Source organism: Bombina bombina, chromosome 4, assembly GCF_027579735.1.
Source record: "Bombina bombina isolate aBomBom1 chromosome 4, aBomBom1.pri, whole genome shotgun sequence".
NCBI classification, from domain to species: domain Eukaryota; kingdom Metazoa; phylum Chordata; class Amphibia; order Anura; family Bombinatoridae; genus Bombina; species Bombina bombina.
The window spans coordinates 1,139,419,989-1,139,437,174 of NC_069502.1; the positions used below are offsets into that span (position 1 = coordinate 1,139,419,989).

The 17,186-nt window shown below is 41.9% G+C and overlaps 1 protein-coding gene across 1 annotated transcript in view; it reads right to left on the bottom strand.

Moving 5' to 3' along the window:
• Positions 1-17,186, bottom strand: part of EPRS1 (glutamyl-prolyl-tRNA synthetase 1) — a 327,712-nt gene that overhangs the window by 114,887 nt on the left and 195,639 nt on the right. The window contains exon 24 of the mRNA XM_053712775.1: positions 17,039-17,140. Within this exon, the coding sequence (XP_053568750.1) occupies positions 17,039-17,140 (102 nt within the window). The remainder of the gene's footprint in view (positions 1-17,038; positions 17,141-17,186) is intronic.

A 17,186-nucleotide genomic window follows, 5' to 3' on the forward strand; every position in this document is an offset into this window, starting at 1 on the left:
ATAGAGGTGCCTGAAGCTTAGAAAACAAAAATAACAAGCAGTCTTGAAAACAGACAAGGACGGGTCGTGGACTCTCCATGCCAGAAAAGAAAATAATTTATCAGGTAAGTATAAATTTTGCTTTCATTCCAATGGCATGGAGAGTCCACGATTCCATTCAATTACTAGTGGGAACCAATACCCAAGCCAGAGGACACATAATGGAAAGGGAGGGAAAACACACCTTGCGCCAAGTTTCCCCTCAGGATAAGTAGGTGCGCCAAACCATATGATAAGAGGTATAGGACTCCAAGCCGGAATCCAGGGTCAATGATCCATACTGAAAAAAACCTCATCAAGACAAGACTAGACGATCAATCCCCAAAGCAGACATCCTCCGCGAATCTAGGTTAGTATGAAGAAAAAAGGTCCTTCCTCAACAGTAATCCCCACCGGGGGAAAGACTACCTTGTTATCAAATCCACAAACCAAGTTCTGCAAGACTAAGCTGGAGCAAAAGAACGCAGAGGGCCGCTCCTGATTGATGCGAGTCATAGCCCTGAGAGGAAGCGCAAACTGACAGAACAGAAATCCCAAGGAACCGCCAAAGAGGCTACTAGCCCCGTTTGAGGTTCCAGGATCTGGAACCGAAATGAGAAATCAAGAATCAATCTCCCGGAACACCACTAAGTTTGAGATGTTCTAAGAAAAAAAAATACCAGACAAAGTAAATGTCCACCTGGAATAAAATTCCAAAAAAAAGAGGTAATAGAGGAACCCAGCCCCCTGAAGGATGCGCAAGATCTCCTTCATAGCTAGAGAACCCATAGATCCTCCCTGATGGAAGATATAAGTCACAGCTTAAAGCTATCCTATATGAAATCAGAAAACTAACAGAACTCTGTATTGGCCAAAATACTAGCACTTAGAGATTCAACTCCCAATATGATTGGGAAAACTGAATCCTTCAGAAACCAAAATCCCTGCGAAGACACTCCAAACTGTCTCCCAGCCTGCAAGGCTGGCATCCGTAGGCACCACCTCCCAAGGTGGTCTCAGAAAAGCACTTTCCTTGAAACAAAGATCCTGACAGAGTTTCCCCGAGAGGCTGTCTGAGATGATCTGCTTGCGACCGTTCCCTTAACTGAACAGACATAGCTAAAGGACAAAAGTCTAGGCCCAGAACTGCCAGAGGGAGATGCTCTCCCCTAAAGGAAGTCTATCCTATTATCAGGATAAAAGAAAGACTAGGACCCATTTGTCCTATGGAGGACCAGACTAGAAATTCCATCTAAAATTAGTTGCAACCTCAATAACGGAAATTCTACTCTCTAAAAAAATGAGAGATGGAATACTGCACACAGACATAAAATATATAAGTAAGCTCTATTAATATAAGAAAAAGGAGTACCTGTAAAAAAAGGAAAAAATAATTTCAGGGGAAAACTCTCACCCAGGCCCCCACTACCTTAAATTGTGCAGACAAACTTACCATATGTGGGAAAATCGCAGAGGCCAGCGGGCTCACAGAGTAAATTGCTTGGATAGGGTGCCACTGGTAACTCTCTTACCAGGCTCTGCCTGAGATTGAAACAGGGACTCCAGTTGGTCTGTCTGTACCACTGGAGGAAGAATCCGGACCTCTGGTCTCTGGCCGGTTGTCTTCGCAGTCTAGGAGAGACACCTAGTGATCATGGCTAAGACTCTCCTGACATGAAAGTATCTATGGAGAATATCTAATATTGTCCACATACACAAGAAGAATATTAGAAGACGATATCTACAAATCGCCTCATTATGAGGGAAAAAAGAAATATAGTATTCATATATATAATATATAAATTAGAAAATAACAAAGGCATCCTAACATTTACTAGGATAACAATAAATTACATTTAAAAAAAAATGCTGTCAGCTCTGAGAATCTCTTCACTATGAAATAGATAGAATATTTGCATTCTATATATAATATATATCTAAATAAATATGTATAAAAGACTGTTGAAACCTTAGAAATGGTTAAATCGGCAACAGAAACAATTGTATGAACACACACAATTCAGAACTCTCAGAATCTAATCAAAGTCTCAACCAAATATCCCTTAAAAAAGAGATGAAGAGATTACATATTATAAGAGAAACATGAAATTACACTGGCAAAATAAAATAAAAGAAAGCATTAATTTGATTATGCTAAAATCTCATGATGACAGCAATAAAAGTCCTTAAAAAAAATAAAAATAAGGACCAGTCTGTTCAAGATAAGTGTATGAAATCAGATAACATCAAAGCACCACAAGATGGCGCTCAATACGAAGAAAACAAATCTAAAACAGGGAATCTATGAAAAACCATGTGAGGGAGAAAAGAAACTTAAAGGGACAGTCTACTCCAGAATTGTTATTGTTTAAAAAGATAGATAGAGATTCCCCTGTTTTGCATAACCAACATGGTTATATTAATATACTTTTTACCTCTGATTACCTTGTATCTAAGCCTTTGCAGACTGCTCCCTTATTTCAGTTATTTTGACAGACTGGCATTTAGCCAATCAGTGCCCTCTCACTTGTAAATAAACGGGCGTGGTCACAATGTTATTTGTGTGTCACAAATGAACTTACGCCCTCTAGCTGTGAAAAACTGCCAAATGCATTGAAATAAGGGGCGGCCTTTAAGGTTTTAGAAATTAGCATATGAGCCTACCTAGGTTTAGCTTTCAACAAAGCATACCAAGAGAACAAAGCAAATTTGATGATAAAAGTGAATTGAAAAGTTGTTTAAAATTGCATTCCATATCTGAATCATTTTTAATTTTGACTATACTGTCCCTTTAATCCCCAATCCTCTGTTTAAATCCACTGTTAAAAACATAATTTATGCTTACCTGATAAATTCCTTTCTTCTGTTGTGTGATCAGTCCACGGGTCATCATTACTTCTGGGATATAACTCCTCCCCAACAGGAAATGCAAGAGGATTCACCCAGCAGAGCTGCATATAGCTCCTCCCCCCTACGTCACTCCCAGTCATTCGACCAAGAATCAACGAGAAAGGAGAAACCAAGGGTGAAGTGGTGACTGGAGTATAATTTAAAAGATATTTACCTGCCTTAAAAACAGGGCGGGCCGTGGACTGATCACACAACAGAAGAAAGGAATTTATCAGGTAAGCATAAATTATGTTTTCTTCTGTTATGTGTGATCAGTCCACGGGTCATCATTACTTCTGGGATACCAATACCAAAGCAAAAGTACACGGATGACGGGAGGGATAGGCAGGCTCATTATACAGAAGGAACCACTGCCTGAAGAACCTTTCTCCCAAAAATAGCCTCCGAAGAAGCAAAAGTGTCAAATTTGTAAAATTTGGAAAAGGTATGAAGCGAAGACCAAGTTGCAGCCTTGCAAATCTGTTCAACAGAGGCCTCATTCTTAAAGGCCCAAGTGGAAGCCACAGCTCTAGTGGAATGAGCTGTAATTCTTTCAGGAGGCTGCTGTCCAGCAGTCTCATAGGCTAAACGTATTATGCTACGAAGCCAAAAAGAGAGAGAGGTAGCAGAAGCTTTTTGACCTCTCCTCTGTCCAGAATAAACGACAAACAGGGAAGAAGTTTGACGAAAATCTTTAGTTGCCTGCAAGTAGAACTTGAGGGCACGAACTACATCCAGATTGTGTAGAAGACGTTCCTTCTTTGAAGAAGGGTTTGGACACAGGGATGGAACAACAATCTCTTGATTGATATTCCTGTTAGTGACTACCTTAGGTAAGAACCCAGGTTTAGTACGCAGAACTACCTTGTCTGAGTGAAAAATCAGATAAGGAGAATCACAATGTAAGGCTGATAACTCAGAGACTCTTCGAGCCGAGGAAATAGCCATTAAAAACAGAACTTTCCAAGATAACAATTTTATATCAATGGAATGAAGGGGTTCAAACGGAACACCCTGTAAAACGTTGAGAACTAAGTTTAAACTCCATGGCGGAGCAACAGCTTTAAACACAGGCTTGATCCTAGCCAAAGCCTGACAAAAAGCCTGGACGTCTGGATTTTCTGACAGACGCCTGTGTAACAAGATAGACAGAGCTGAGATCTGTCCCTTTAATGAGCTAGCCGATAAACCCTTATCTAAACCTTCTTGTAGAAAGGACAATATCCTAGGAATCCTAACTTTACTCCAGGAGAAACCTTTGGATTCGCACCAGTATAGGTATTTACGCCATATCTTATGGTAAATCCTTCTGGTAACAGGCTTCCTAGCCTGTATCAGGGTATCAATAACCGACTCAGAAAAACCACGTTTTGATAAGATCAATCGTTCAATTTCCAAGCAGTCAGCTTCAGAGAAGTTAGATTTTGATGTTTGAATGGACCCTGTATCAGAAGGTCCTGTCTTAGAGGTAGAGACCAAGGCGGACAGGAGGACATGTCCACTAGATCTGCATACCAAGTCCTGCGTGGCCATGCAGGTGCTATTAGAATCACTGATGCTCTCTCCTGTTTGATTTTGGCAATCAATCGAGGAAGCAGCGGGAAGGGTGGAAACACATAGGCCATCCCGAAGTTCCAAGGTGCTGTCAAAGCATCTATCAGAACCGCTCCCGGATCCCTGGATCTGGACCCGTAGTGAGGAAGTTTGGCGTTCTGGCGAGACGCCATGAGATCTATCTCTGGTTTGCCCCAACGTCGAAGTATTTGGGCAAAGACCTCCGGATGAAGTTCCCACTCCCCCGGATGAAAAGTCTGACGACTCAAGAAATCCGCCTCCCAGTTCTCCACTCCCGGGATGTGGATTGCTGACAGGTGGCAAGAGTGAGACTCTGCCCAGCGAATTATCTTTGATACTTCCATCATTGCTAGGGAGCTTCTTGTCCCTCCCTGATGGTTGATGTAAGCTACAGTCGTGATGTTGTCCGACTGAAACCTGATGAACCCCCGAGTTGTTAACTGGGGCCAAGCCAGAAGGGCATTGAGAACTGCTCTCAATTCCAGAATGTTTATTGGAAGGAGACTCTCCTCCTGATTCCATAGTCCCTGAGCCTTCAGAGAATTCCAGACAGCGCCCCAACCTAGTAGGCTGGCGTCTGTTGTTACAACCGTCCAGTCTGGCCTGCTGAATGGCATCCCCCTGGACAGGTGTGGCCGATAAAGCCACCATAGAAGAGAATTTCTGGTCTCTTGATTCAGATTCAGAGTAGGGGACAAATCTGAGTAATCCCCATTCCACTGACTTAGCATGCACAATTGCAGCGGTCTGAGATGTAGGCGTGCAAAAGGTACTATGTCCATTGCCGCTACCATTAAGCCGATCACCTCCATGCATTGAGCTACTGACGGGTGTTGAATGGAATGAAGGACACGGCAAGCATTTTGAAGTTTTGTTAACCTGTCTTCTGTCAGGTAAATCTTCATTTCTACAGAATCTATAAGAGTCCCCAAGAAAGGAACTCTTGTGAGAGGAGAAAGAGAACTCTTCTTTTCGTTCACTTTCCATCCATGCGACCTTAGAAATGCCAGAACTAACTCTGTATGAGACTTGGCAGTTTGAAAGCTTGAAGCTTGTATTAGAATGTCGTCTAGGTACGGAGCTACCGAAATTCCTCGCGGTCTTAGTACCGCCAGAAGGGTACCCAGAACCTTTGTGAAGATTCTTGGAGCCGTAGCCAATCCGAATGGAAGAGCTACAAACTGGTAGTGCCTGTCTAAGAAGGCAAACCTTAGATACCGGTAATGATCTTTGTGAATCGGTATGTGAAGGTAAGCATCCTTTAAATCCACTGTGGTCATGTACTGACCCTTTTGGATCATGGGTAAGATTGTCCGAATAGTTTCCATTTTGAACGATGGAACTCTTAGGAATTTGTTTAGAATCTTTAAATCTAAGATTGGCCTGAAAGTTCCCTCTTTTTTGGGAACCACAAACAGGTTTGAGTAAAACCCTTGTCCTTGTTCCGACCGCGGAACCGGATGGATCACTCCCATTAATAACAGATCTTGTACACAGCGTAGAAACGCTTCTTTCTTTATCTGGTTTGTTGACAACCTTGACAGATGAAATCTCCCTCTTGGGGGAGAGAATTTGAAGTCTAGAAGGTATCCCTGAGATATGATCTCTAGCGCCCAGGGATCCTGAACATCTCTTGCCCAAGCCTGGGCGAAGAGAGAAGTCTGCCCCCCACTAGATCCGGTCCCGGATCGGGGGCTCTCGGTTCATGCTGTCTTTGGGGCAGCAGCAGGTTTCCTGGCCTGCTTGCCCTTGTTCCAGGACTGATTAGGTTTCCAGCCTTGTCTGTAACGAGCAACAGCTCCTTCCTGTTTTGGTGCAGTGGAAGTTGATGCTGCTCCTGTTTTGAAATTCCGAAAGGGACGAAAATTAGACTGTCTAGCCTTAGCTTTGGCTTTGTCTTGAGGCAGGGCGTGGCCCTTATCTCCTGTAATGTCAGCGATAATTTCTTTCAAACCGGGCCCAAATAAAGTTTGCCCCTTGAAAGGTATATTAAGTAATTTGGACTTAGAAGTTACATCAGCTGACCAGGATTTTAGCCACAGCGCCCTACGTGCCTGGATGGCGAATCCTGAGTTCTTAGCCGTAAGTTTGGTTAAATGTACTACGGCCTCCGAAATGAATGAATTAGCTAGTTTAAGGACTCTAAGCCTGTCCGTAATGTCGTCCAGCGTAGTTGAACTAAGGTTCTCTTCCAGAGACTCAATCCAAAATGCTGCCGCAGCCGTAATCGGCGCGATACATGCAAGGGGTTGCAATATAAAACCTTGTTGAACAAACATTTTCTTAAGGTAACCCTCTAATTTTTTATCCATTGGATCTGAAAAAGCACAGCTATCCTCCACCGGGATAGTGGTACGCTTAGCTAAAGTAGAAACTGCTCCCTCCACCTTAGGGACCGTTTGCCATAAGTCCCGTGTGGTGGCGTCTATTGGAAACATCTTTCTAAATATTGGAGGGGGTGAGAACGGCACACCGGGTCTATCCCACTCCTTAGTAACAATTTCAGTTAGTCTCTTAGGTATAGGAAAAACGTCAGTACTCGCCGGTACCGCAAAGTATTTATCCAACCTACACAATTTCTCTGGTATCGCAACAGTGTTACAATCATTAAGAGCCGCTAAAACCTCCCCTAGTAATACACTGAGGTTTTCCAATTTAAATTTAAAATTTGAAATATCTGAATCCAATTTGTTTGGATCAGAACCGTCACCCACAGAATGAAGCTCTCCGTCCTCATGCTCTGCAAGCTGTGACGCAGTATCAGACATGGCCCTAGTATTATCAGCGCACTCTGTTCTCACCCCAGAGTGATCACGCTTGCCTCTTAGTTCTGGTAATTTAGCCAAAACTTCAGTCATAACAGTAGCCATATCTTGTAATGTTATCTGTAATGGCCGCCCAGATGTACTAGGCGCCATAATATCACGCACCTCCCGGGCGGGAGATGCAGGTACTGCCGCGTGAGGCGAGTTAGTCGGCATAACTCTCCCCTCGCTATTTGGTGAAATTTGTTCAAATTGTACAGATTGGCTTTTATTTAAAGTAGCATCAATACAGTTAGTACATAAATTTCTATTGGGCTCCACCTTGGCATTGGAACAAATGACACAGGTATCTTCCTCTGAGTCAGACATGTTTAACACACTAGCAATAAACTTGCAACTTGGTTAAAATCTTATTTAACAAAAAACGTACTGTGCCTCAGAGAAGCACTAAACGATTAAATGACAGTTGAAATAATGAACTGAAAAACAGTTATAGCATCAATCTTTAAAACAACACAACTTTTAGTAAAGGTTTGTTCCCATTAGTAAATTAACAATAATTAAATTTGCAATAAAAATTACAGAGCAACGTTTTTTATTCACAGTCAATATAAAAGTCTCACAGCTCTGCTGAGAGAATCTACCTCCCTTCAAAGAAGTTTGAAGACCCCTGAATTCTGTCAGAGATGAACCGGATCATGCAGGAAATAAAAGAGTAACTGACTGGAAATTTGTGATGCGTAGCAGAGAGCGCCAAAAACGGCCCCTCCCCCTCACACACAGCAGTGAAGAGAAACGAAACTGTCACAATTAAAACAAGCAACTGCCAAGTGGAAAAATAATGCCCAAATAATTATTCACTCAGTACCTCAGAAATGCAAACGATTCTACATTCCAGCAAAAACGTTTAACATGATAAATACCTATTAAAAGGTTTTTAGTGTACTTTTAACAGAGTAGTTCCGGTGAAATACCATCCCCAGAATACTGAAGTGTATACATACATGTCATTATAACGGTATGGCAGGATTTTCTCATCAATTCCATTCAGAAAATAAAAACTGCTACATACCTCGATGCAGATTCATCTGCCCGCTGTCCCCTGATCTGAAGCCTTTACCTCCCTCAGATGGCCGAGAACAGCAATATGATCTTAACTACTCCGGTTAAAATCATAGTAAAAAACTCTGGTAGATTCTTCCTCAAACTCTGCCAGAGAAATAATAACACGCTCCGGTGCTATTGTAAAATAACAAACTTTTGATTGAAGTCATAAAAACTAAGTATAATCACCATAGTCCTCTCACACATCCTATCTAGTCGTTGGGTGCAAGAGAATGACTGGGAGTGACGTAGGGGGGAGGAGCTATATGCAGCTCTGCTGGGTGAATCCTCTTGCATTTCCTGTTGGGGAGGAGTTATATCCCAGAAGTAATGATGACCCGTGGACTGATCACACATAACAGAAGAAACAAGTGTTTGTAAACAAAGGAGCGCCAAAATAAAATAACCCCACAACACCAGGAGAAACAAATTCTAAGAACCAAGGCATTAATGAAAGCTGGTTTCTAATCAGCTTCTCCTATTAACCCTTCTGACACAAGGGCACAAAACACAACAGCACACCAGAGGACATATACACTCCCCAATGGTGCCGAGACACAAAAGGCGCCTAGAAAAGAGTCAATAAAGATAGGATAGCTGTATACCACTATCAGTATAGACCTATATATACTCACTGTAAAGTCCCTCTTGCAGTTAGAACGGGACATAAATGAAATTATGGCGTGTATAGTAAACACCAGGAAGGGAGAGAGTGTCCTATGCAACGTGATTATTGTAGACATTGACTGCACATCGCTCTCCCAAGCATATCTCTCTGAAAGATAAACAGAGAGGATACCACAAATCCCAGTCATTTAGTTATGGCAGCACTCACAGCCGTTTCTCTTATAAATGGACTAGAGCTCCTCTTCAATTGAGAGAAAAGGAGAGTCGTCGCTGCCACAAAAGTCATGCAAAATGCTCAAAGTAGATACTGATTATAGAAGCTAGCTGTTAAAACTGAACATATTGTTCATTTGTACATCCTGTCCCATTATTCCTGAAGGACCCATTTCCAGTGTTTGAAAAATATTCTCACTAAAACAGTGACTACAGCCTAGACTAGGGGACTAATATCACTTCGGATCCTCTGTGATCCGGGATTAGTTTAACAGCATGACCGAGGACCGGGCATAGAGCCATAACCAAGATGTCCTCTAAAGACTTCCTGCTGCGCAACACTGTCGACTTACACACAAGCTGAACCGATACTTAGCTGATACGGTCTACTCAGAACCACTAGTGTGCAAAAGAGGATACAAACTAGACCCTCAGACATACACACTCTGGATGCCTTATCCTAATATCGTACCGGGGGTCATATACAGAGCCCCTGCCGATACAAGTAAAGGGCGCCAAAGGCCAGTCTGTGGTGGGAAACACGGACTGAAGTGCGTACCGCCACGGTATAGATAAAAAAATGGCACCAAAGAGCTAATGGTGTGCATTGCAAACACCAACATCAAGCTTAATTTAAAAGGGATATTAATGTTGTGCATATCTGCGAACTTGCCTCCCAAAGTATGTAACGCAGGGCGCCGAGTTATAGGTGCATCTTAGGATAGCCACCATGGAGCTCCCAGTAACGTAGAAACCCACATACTGTACAAAAAATGGAAACCTCCTCACATTCAGTAAAAACTGAGGTGCTGCTGTTGCGTACTGGCAAGTCCTAATAGAAAAAAGCTTACAGAAAAGCACCTAGAAGAGCTAAAATACCTCCCCTGACATAGATTGTATAACAGGGGAATGTGGCTAAGCGATAAGGGCCATTAGGTTATAACTCCCCTGACGTGGTCCTACAGAGAACCATTATTAGTTGGGAGTATTGTCTTAGTCTATAACCCAAGCGGTCTCCAGATAGCCCTGCCACTCCTGTGTAAGTATTTTAGGCTGCTCTATATATTAAAAAAAAAAAAAAAAAAAAAAAAAAAAAAAACAGTCCTGCATATACCACCCATCAATAAAACAAAATCCCAACAGTGAAGTGTAAATAACAGTCTCTAGGCTTCATAGTTCAGAGGAGAGGAATTAACCCCTAATGTTCTCGAACCTTCTCATCTAAAAGGGGATAAGCACTTACCTTTTGGAGCGTCAGCTGCAGGGCAGGTACAACATCTGCGGTCTGACAGATCGAGACGACTTCCGACAAGGACCTGGAAAGAAAGTAAAAGCAGTAACCAACCCTGGTTTTCCATATAGGGGTTAGCATAAATTGTTGGAGGAAAAGCAAGGACTACCCTGCCGACCTCCAACTGCTAATAGCCACCATAACTCTTACTAAAGAGGATTACATGGACACAGCATAGCATAGGGAAACTACCCATTAAAGGATTAAAACTTATTTTCTTCAGACAGTATTGTCGCACACCTCCATGATGTACAAAGGTAAAGAATGACTGGGTATTCTGGTAAGTGGGAGGGATAGTTAAAGCTTTGCTGGGGTGTTCTTTGCCTCCTCCCGGTGGCCAGGAGTTGAATTCCCACTAGTTATTGAATGGAAACGTGGGCTCTCCATGCCATTGGGAAGAAAATCTTAGGAACAGGAAATCCCAAAAAAGAAAATTTATGCTTACCTGATAAATTTATTTCTTTTTTGACATGATGAGTCCACGGATCATCTTAATTACTAATGGGATATTCACCTCCTGGTCAGCAAGAGGAGACAAAGAGCACCACAGCAGAGCTGATAAATAGCTCCTCCCTTCCCTCCCACTCCAGTCATTCGACCGAAGTTAGGAAGAGAAAGGGAAAGCCAAGGTGCAGAGGTATCTGACGTTTACAATAACCCACAACCTGTCTTACAAAAACAGGGCAGGCCGTGGACTCATTGTGTCAAAAAAGAAATAAATTTATCAGGTAAGCATAAATTTTCTTTTCTTTTTTAAGACACGATGAGTCCACGGATCATCTTAATTACTAATGGGATTCAATACCCAAGCTAGAGTACACAGATGATACAGGAGGGACAAGACAGGGAACCGAAACGGAAGGCTCCATTGCTTGAAAAACCTTTCTCCCAAAAGCGGCCTCAGCCGAGGCAAAAGTGTAAAATTTTGAAAAAGTGGGAAGAGAAGACCAAGTTGAAGCCTCGAAAATCAGTTCCACAGAAACTTCAGCTTTGAACGCTCATGAGGAAGCAACAGCCCTTGTGGAATGAGCCGTAACTCTCTCTGGAGGCTGCTGTCCAGCAGTCTCATGTGGAGAACGTATGATACTCTTCAGCTAAAAAGAAAGAAGTAGCCTTAGCTTTCCATCCCTTGTGTTTTCCTGAGAAAACCACGAAAAAGAAGACTGACGACAGTTCAAATAGAGCAGAAGTCTTTCCTTCTGAGAAAAAAGATTAGGACACAAGAAAAGAACAACAATCTCCTGAATAATGTTCGGATCAGAAACAACCTTAGGAAGAAATCCTAAGTTAGTACGTAAAACTACCTTATCTGAATGGAAACAAGATAAGGAGACTCATACTGTAATGCCGAGAGCTCTGACACTTTCCAAGCAGAAAAAATAGCAACAAGAAATAAAACTTTCCAAGATAACTTAATATCTAATGAAAGAATAGGCTCAAACAGAGCCCCTTGAAGAACCCTGAGAACTAGATTCAGACTCCATGGAGGAGTAACTGGTTTGAACACAGGCCTGATCCTGATCAAGGCCTAACAAAATGATTGTACATCTGGCACATCTGCCAGATGTTTGGGTAACAAAAAAAGAGAAAGACAAAGTCTTTACCCTACAGGAAACTTGACGATAAACCTTCCTCCCAACCCTCTTGGAGAAAAGACAAAATTCTACCAATCTTAACTCTACTCCATGAGGAGCCCATGGAGTCACACCAATAGAAATATTTTGATCTCTGATGAAGTGCATGTACGCATGCACGAAATGCGTCAGATAGGAGCACACCTTTGTCCAGAAGCCTGTATCCAAATAAACTTGTGGACATACCAAGAGGCTCAGCAGTTCTTCTTTCCTCATCTCATATTTACAGCATATCTTATAATAAATTTGTCTAGTGACAGGCTTACGAGCCTGAATCATGCTCACAATGACCGAGACAGGAAAAAAAAAATCCCGCTTGTACAAACTTAAGCATCCAAATCTCCAAGTAGTTAGCTTCAGAGAAACCAGAGTTGGGTGAAGGAAGGGCCCTTGAATGAGAAGGACCTTAATCAACGGAAGTCTCCAAGGTGGCAGAGATGACATGTCTCCCAGAACTGCATACCAAATCCTACGAGGCAAAGCCGGTGCTATGAGGATCACTGATGCCCCCTCCTGCTTGGTTCGAGCAATGACCGAGGAAGAAAAGCAAACAGAGGAAAAAAATAGAGAACACTTCCGGATGGAGTTCTAAAAGGTCTGGGAAGCATTCCAAACGACAGGGTTGTGCAGGGATTTGAACCTGTGGCTATGTGGTTACTACTCTGTTTGTGTTGAGCCACAGCCAGTTTTCTCCTGAACGAAAGGTCTGCCTGCTCAGGAAAACCGCCTCCCAGTTCTACCTCGCCGATAGGCAGCAAGAATGGGCCTCCGCCCACTGAATAATTTTGGATACCTCTGTCATTGTTAAGGAACTTCTCGTTCCTCCCTGATTGATGTAAGTAACTGACGTCATTTTGATCAACTGGAACCTGATAAACTGGACCAAGGCTAACTGAGGCCAGGCCAGAAGAACAATGTAGATCGCACTCAGCTCCAGAATGCTAATAGGAAGAACAGACTCAGGCTGAGTTCAAATCCCCTTTGCCCTTAAGGAGCCCCAGACTGCTCCCCGGAAGTCTGGCGTCTATTGTCCCCATCATCCAAGATGGTTTGCGAAAACAGGTTCCCTGGGAAATATGATCCAGAGACAACCACCATTGATGACAATCCTTTGTCTCCTGCTCCAGTAGTATTTGAGGAGACAAATCTGTATAATCTCCGATCCATTGTGCTTACTGCAGAGATCTGAGATCCGGGATGAGGTCCATTGCCGCCATCATCAACCCGATTACCTCCATGCACTGAGCCCCCAAAAGCCAAGGAGTGGCCTGAATGACTAGACAAATATTGATAATCTCTGATTTCCTGACATCCTGTCAGAAAGATCTTCATTGATATGAAATCTATTACGATTCCCAGAGAGGTACCTTTGTGCATGGGATTAAGGAACTCCTTTTCAATTTACCTTACACCCGAGAAATCGCGGGAAGGATAACACCGTGACCGTGAGAAATCTTGCTTGCTGAAAGAATGGCACCTGGACTAGGATGTCGTCCAGATAGGGCGCCACTGCAATGCCCCGTAACCGAAACACGGCCAACCCAGAGCCCTTGTGAAAAACTCTGAAAGCTGTGGCAAGACTGAAAGGAAGAGTCACAAACTGAAAGCGTTTGTCCAGAAAGGCAAACCTTAGACCTTGACACGATTTTTGTGAATTATACATGAAGGTGCACGTCCTCTAAATCCACTGTCGTCATAAATTGACCCTCTAGGATAAAGGAAAGAATGAAACAAATAGTTTCCATCTTGAAGGCAGTGTAAGAACGCCTTTCCTTTTGTCTGATCTGCAGATAATCCTAAAAGCAGAAACTTGCCTCTGGAAGGAAAACTTTAGAGCTCTAAATTGTATCCCTGGGACACCGTTTTCAATTGCCCAGGGATCCTGAACCTCTCGAACCCAAGCTTGAGTAAAGACAAAAAGTCTGTCCCCCAACATCCGATCCCGAATCGGGGGCATGTCCTTTTATGCTGTCTTTGATTCAACAGCAGGCTATTTGGATTTTTTTTTTTTTTATTTCAAAAAAGAGATCATTTCCGTCAAGCCAGGTCCTGACAAGGTCTACCCCTTGTAAGGATTCGCTAAAGGCTTAGACTTAAAGCATATATCAGTAGAACAAGGCTCTAACCATAAGGCTCTGTGAGCTGAAACAGAGAAACCTGAAAACTATGCTCCCAGTTTGAGAACTTGAAGGGAAGCATTTTGAAATAGGCAACTTGAAGGCCTTTATCCTATCCTGGATTTTATCCAGGTAAGTTCCTGACTTGGTAGCATCAGACAACGCATCAAAACAATATGCCGTCGCACTAGTGGCGGTAGCAAAGTACACAGCTGGTTGCAATTGTAAGCCCTGGGGTACATCCCTTTTCACAACTATCCTCTAAGAATATAAGAGTTCTCTTACCTAAGCTGGAAACTACTCTTTAGCTAAGTCGGCTATGGGAAACATATTTTTTAAGTATAGGGAATGCGGCCATATAACCTACAGGACGCTTAGGTAGATTACACCGGTAGTGACGGAGTTGCCCAGGGCATCTAAAACCTCCTAAAGTAACAAATGGAGGTGTACAAGCTAAAAATAAAACAGAGAAAAACAATCTCAGGAGCAAATGAAGATATTAATCATCTGAGTCTGAAAAATTTTCTCTCAGATAATCCCGAAGTATCTTCCTCTTTCAGATAACAAGGAACACCCATTTGGAATAGCAACTACTGAATCAACTAAATGATTGAAAATAATTCCTCTAGTAATGTTTTCTACCACGTGGGAAAAACATATAATGCATGAAATGCAGAGTAACTCCGGGTGGAGTGTGAGAGGAAGCGCAGGGCACTGCATGAGGGCCATAAAAGTTTGTGGGACACTATAGGAGAAATTTGTGGCATAGATTGACCATTGTCAACAGACTCCCAAACAGCAAACGCCTTAGAAGGAGAAGGTTCAGAAAAGAAAGAAATTCTGCAATAAAAATTGACACATAAAAAAATGTTACTGTCTCTTTAAATTTCAAAAGTAACTATTTGTGTGCTTTTGTTTCATCCTAAATCACAAAGGATGAATTAACAATTAAACAGCTGAAATTCCTTTAATAAATCAACAGATAAAAAAACATTACTGTGTCTTTAAATTTTAAACTAACTTTTTATATTTTGTGTGTATAAATGTGAGATTAGCACTCAAATATCGTGGCACCTACTAACACCTCAAAGAAAAGTTGCTGAAGTGAACCATCAGCACCCAACATTTAAAAGCAATAAAAACTTTATGATTTAGGACATAAAAAACGTTACTGTTCTAAACAGATCCGGAGCGCACTGAAGCGCTATCCGGACCCAAATAAGAGAGAGAGCACTGAGAATTGTGTTGGAAGCAATACCCCTCTACCTTCCGATGAACGGAAGAAGATAAACTAGTGCAGCCTAAGTCAGCTCCCAACATAGCTCCACCCCTCGTAGGCGTGATAACGCTCATCTCCGAGTTTCCCCTAGAAATTGGAAATTGCGCCTCTCAAAAACGGCGCCAAACTCAACCCTGCCCTTCGTGGGCGTAACAACACACACTCTCCCCGGTCGCTCTAACCTGGGGGCAAATTGTAATACCGAATTGTAATACCGAATTAAGGTATAAAACACAACCCCTTCCTATGCAAAACATATAAAAATTATACAGGGCATAGAACCAGATACCATATATTATAAAGTGGACTTGCCCTCTCTGCTATTGGGCATATCTCCCTAAATGTCCAGCTCGGTTCAAATGCCCCCAGAAAGCCACTCTCCTCAGCCCCAGTGCCTGCTACTAACATGCTGTCACAGAATCCTCCTTAGTATGTATATATATATATATATATATATAAATATACATATATATATACATATATATATACATATATATACATATATATATATATATACATATATATATACATATATATATACATATATACATATATATATATATATACATATATATATATATATATATATATATATATATATATATATACATATATATATACATATATATATATACATATATATATATACATAGGAGTTATATGTCCCAGTAAAGTGCTATACTTCCTCTGTCATGAATTTTCTCCTTCTTTTGCTTCAGACCCAGAGTAAAAAAGTCAGCACTTACCTTTGAAATCTGCCCGACAGCAGGGCAGCTCAGCAGGTTTAGGAGGTCATCTCCCTCTCATAACCCTGTGGATAAAGATAAAGCCTGAGTTATCTTACTTAGGCTATCAGGAGAAGGGCAGCATGAATGTATGGAAGGCGCAGTGAGAATAATGTCCCACAAGTTCCCATTGCTCTAAAGCCACCAAAAGCTCTACTGTAGAGACTGATATGGACTACGGCTACACCCCAGAACAAAGCAGCACACTCTGGCACTACTTAAAAAATAATAAACTTGATAGAAGAATCTAATCTTACACCTCACTTTACCTCTTCCTATCACTAACGTAGGCAAAGAGAATGACTGGGGTAGGAGGGAAGGGAGGAGCTATTTATCAGCTCTGCTGTGGTGCTCTTTGCCTCCTCCTGCTGACCAGGAGGTGAATATCCCATTAGTAATTAAGATGATCCGTGGACTGATCGTGTCTTAAAAAAGAAATACATTTTCAAAACTAAGATGTTACTGACAAAATACAATTTTTTCGGTAAGCAATGAAAGTAAAGAATTAATATACAAAAGATGCATCATCAGGTTTAATCATTGTTGTTAGATGTATTTAAATGCAATGAGCAGGGAAAACAAACATACAGACAGTACAGCTGTTAAGTTTAGATAGTTTTAATGATAACGTTTATGTACATTAGATGTCAAGGGCCATAAGAGTCCCAGCTGGAAATATTCCACATTCTATAAATGAACTCAAAGCCAAAATAAATAAAACGTGATAACAGATTTACTAACCTCCTCTGCAGCTTCCTCGTAAGTAGCAAATGCTGTGTGCCCTTCCTGCCAAAGGAATTCACGTGTGCGGAGGAATGGCTGAGGATGTTTAAACTCCCATCTCTTAATAGAAGATAGAATAAATATATAATTCCAGAACTAGACACAT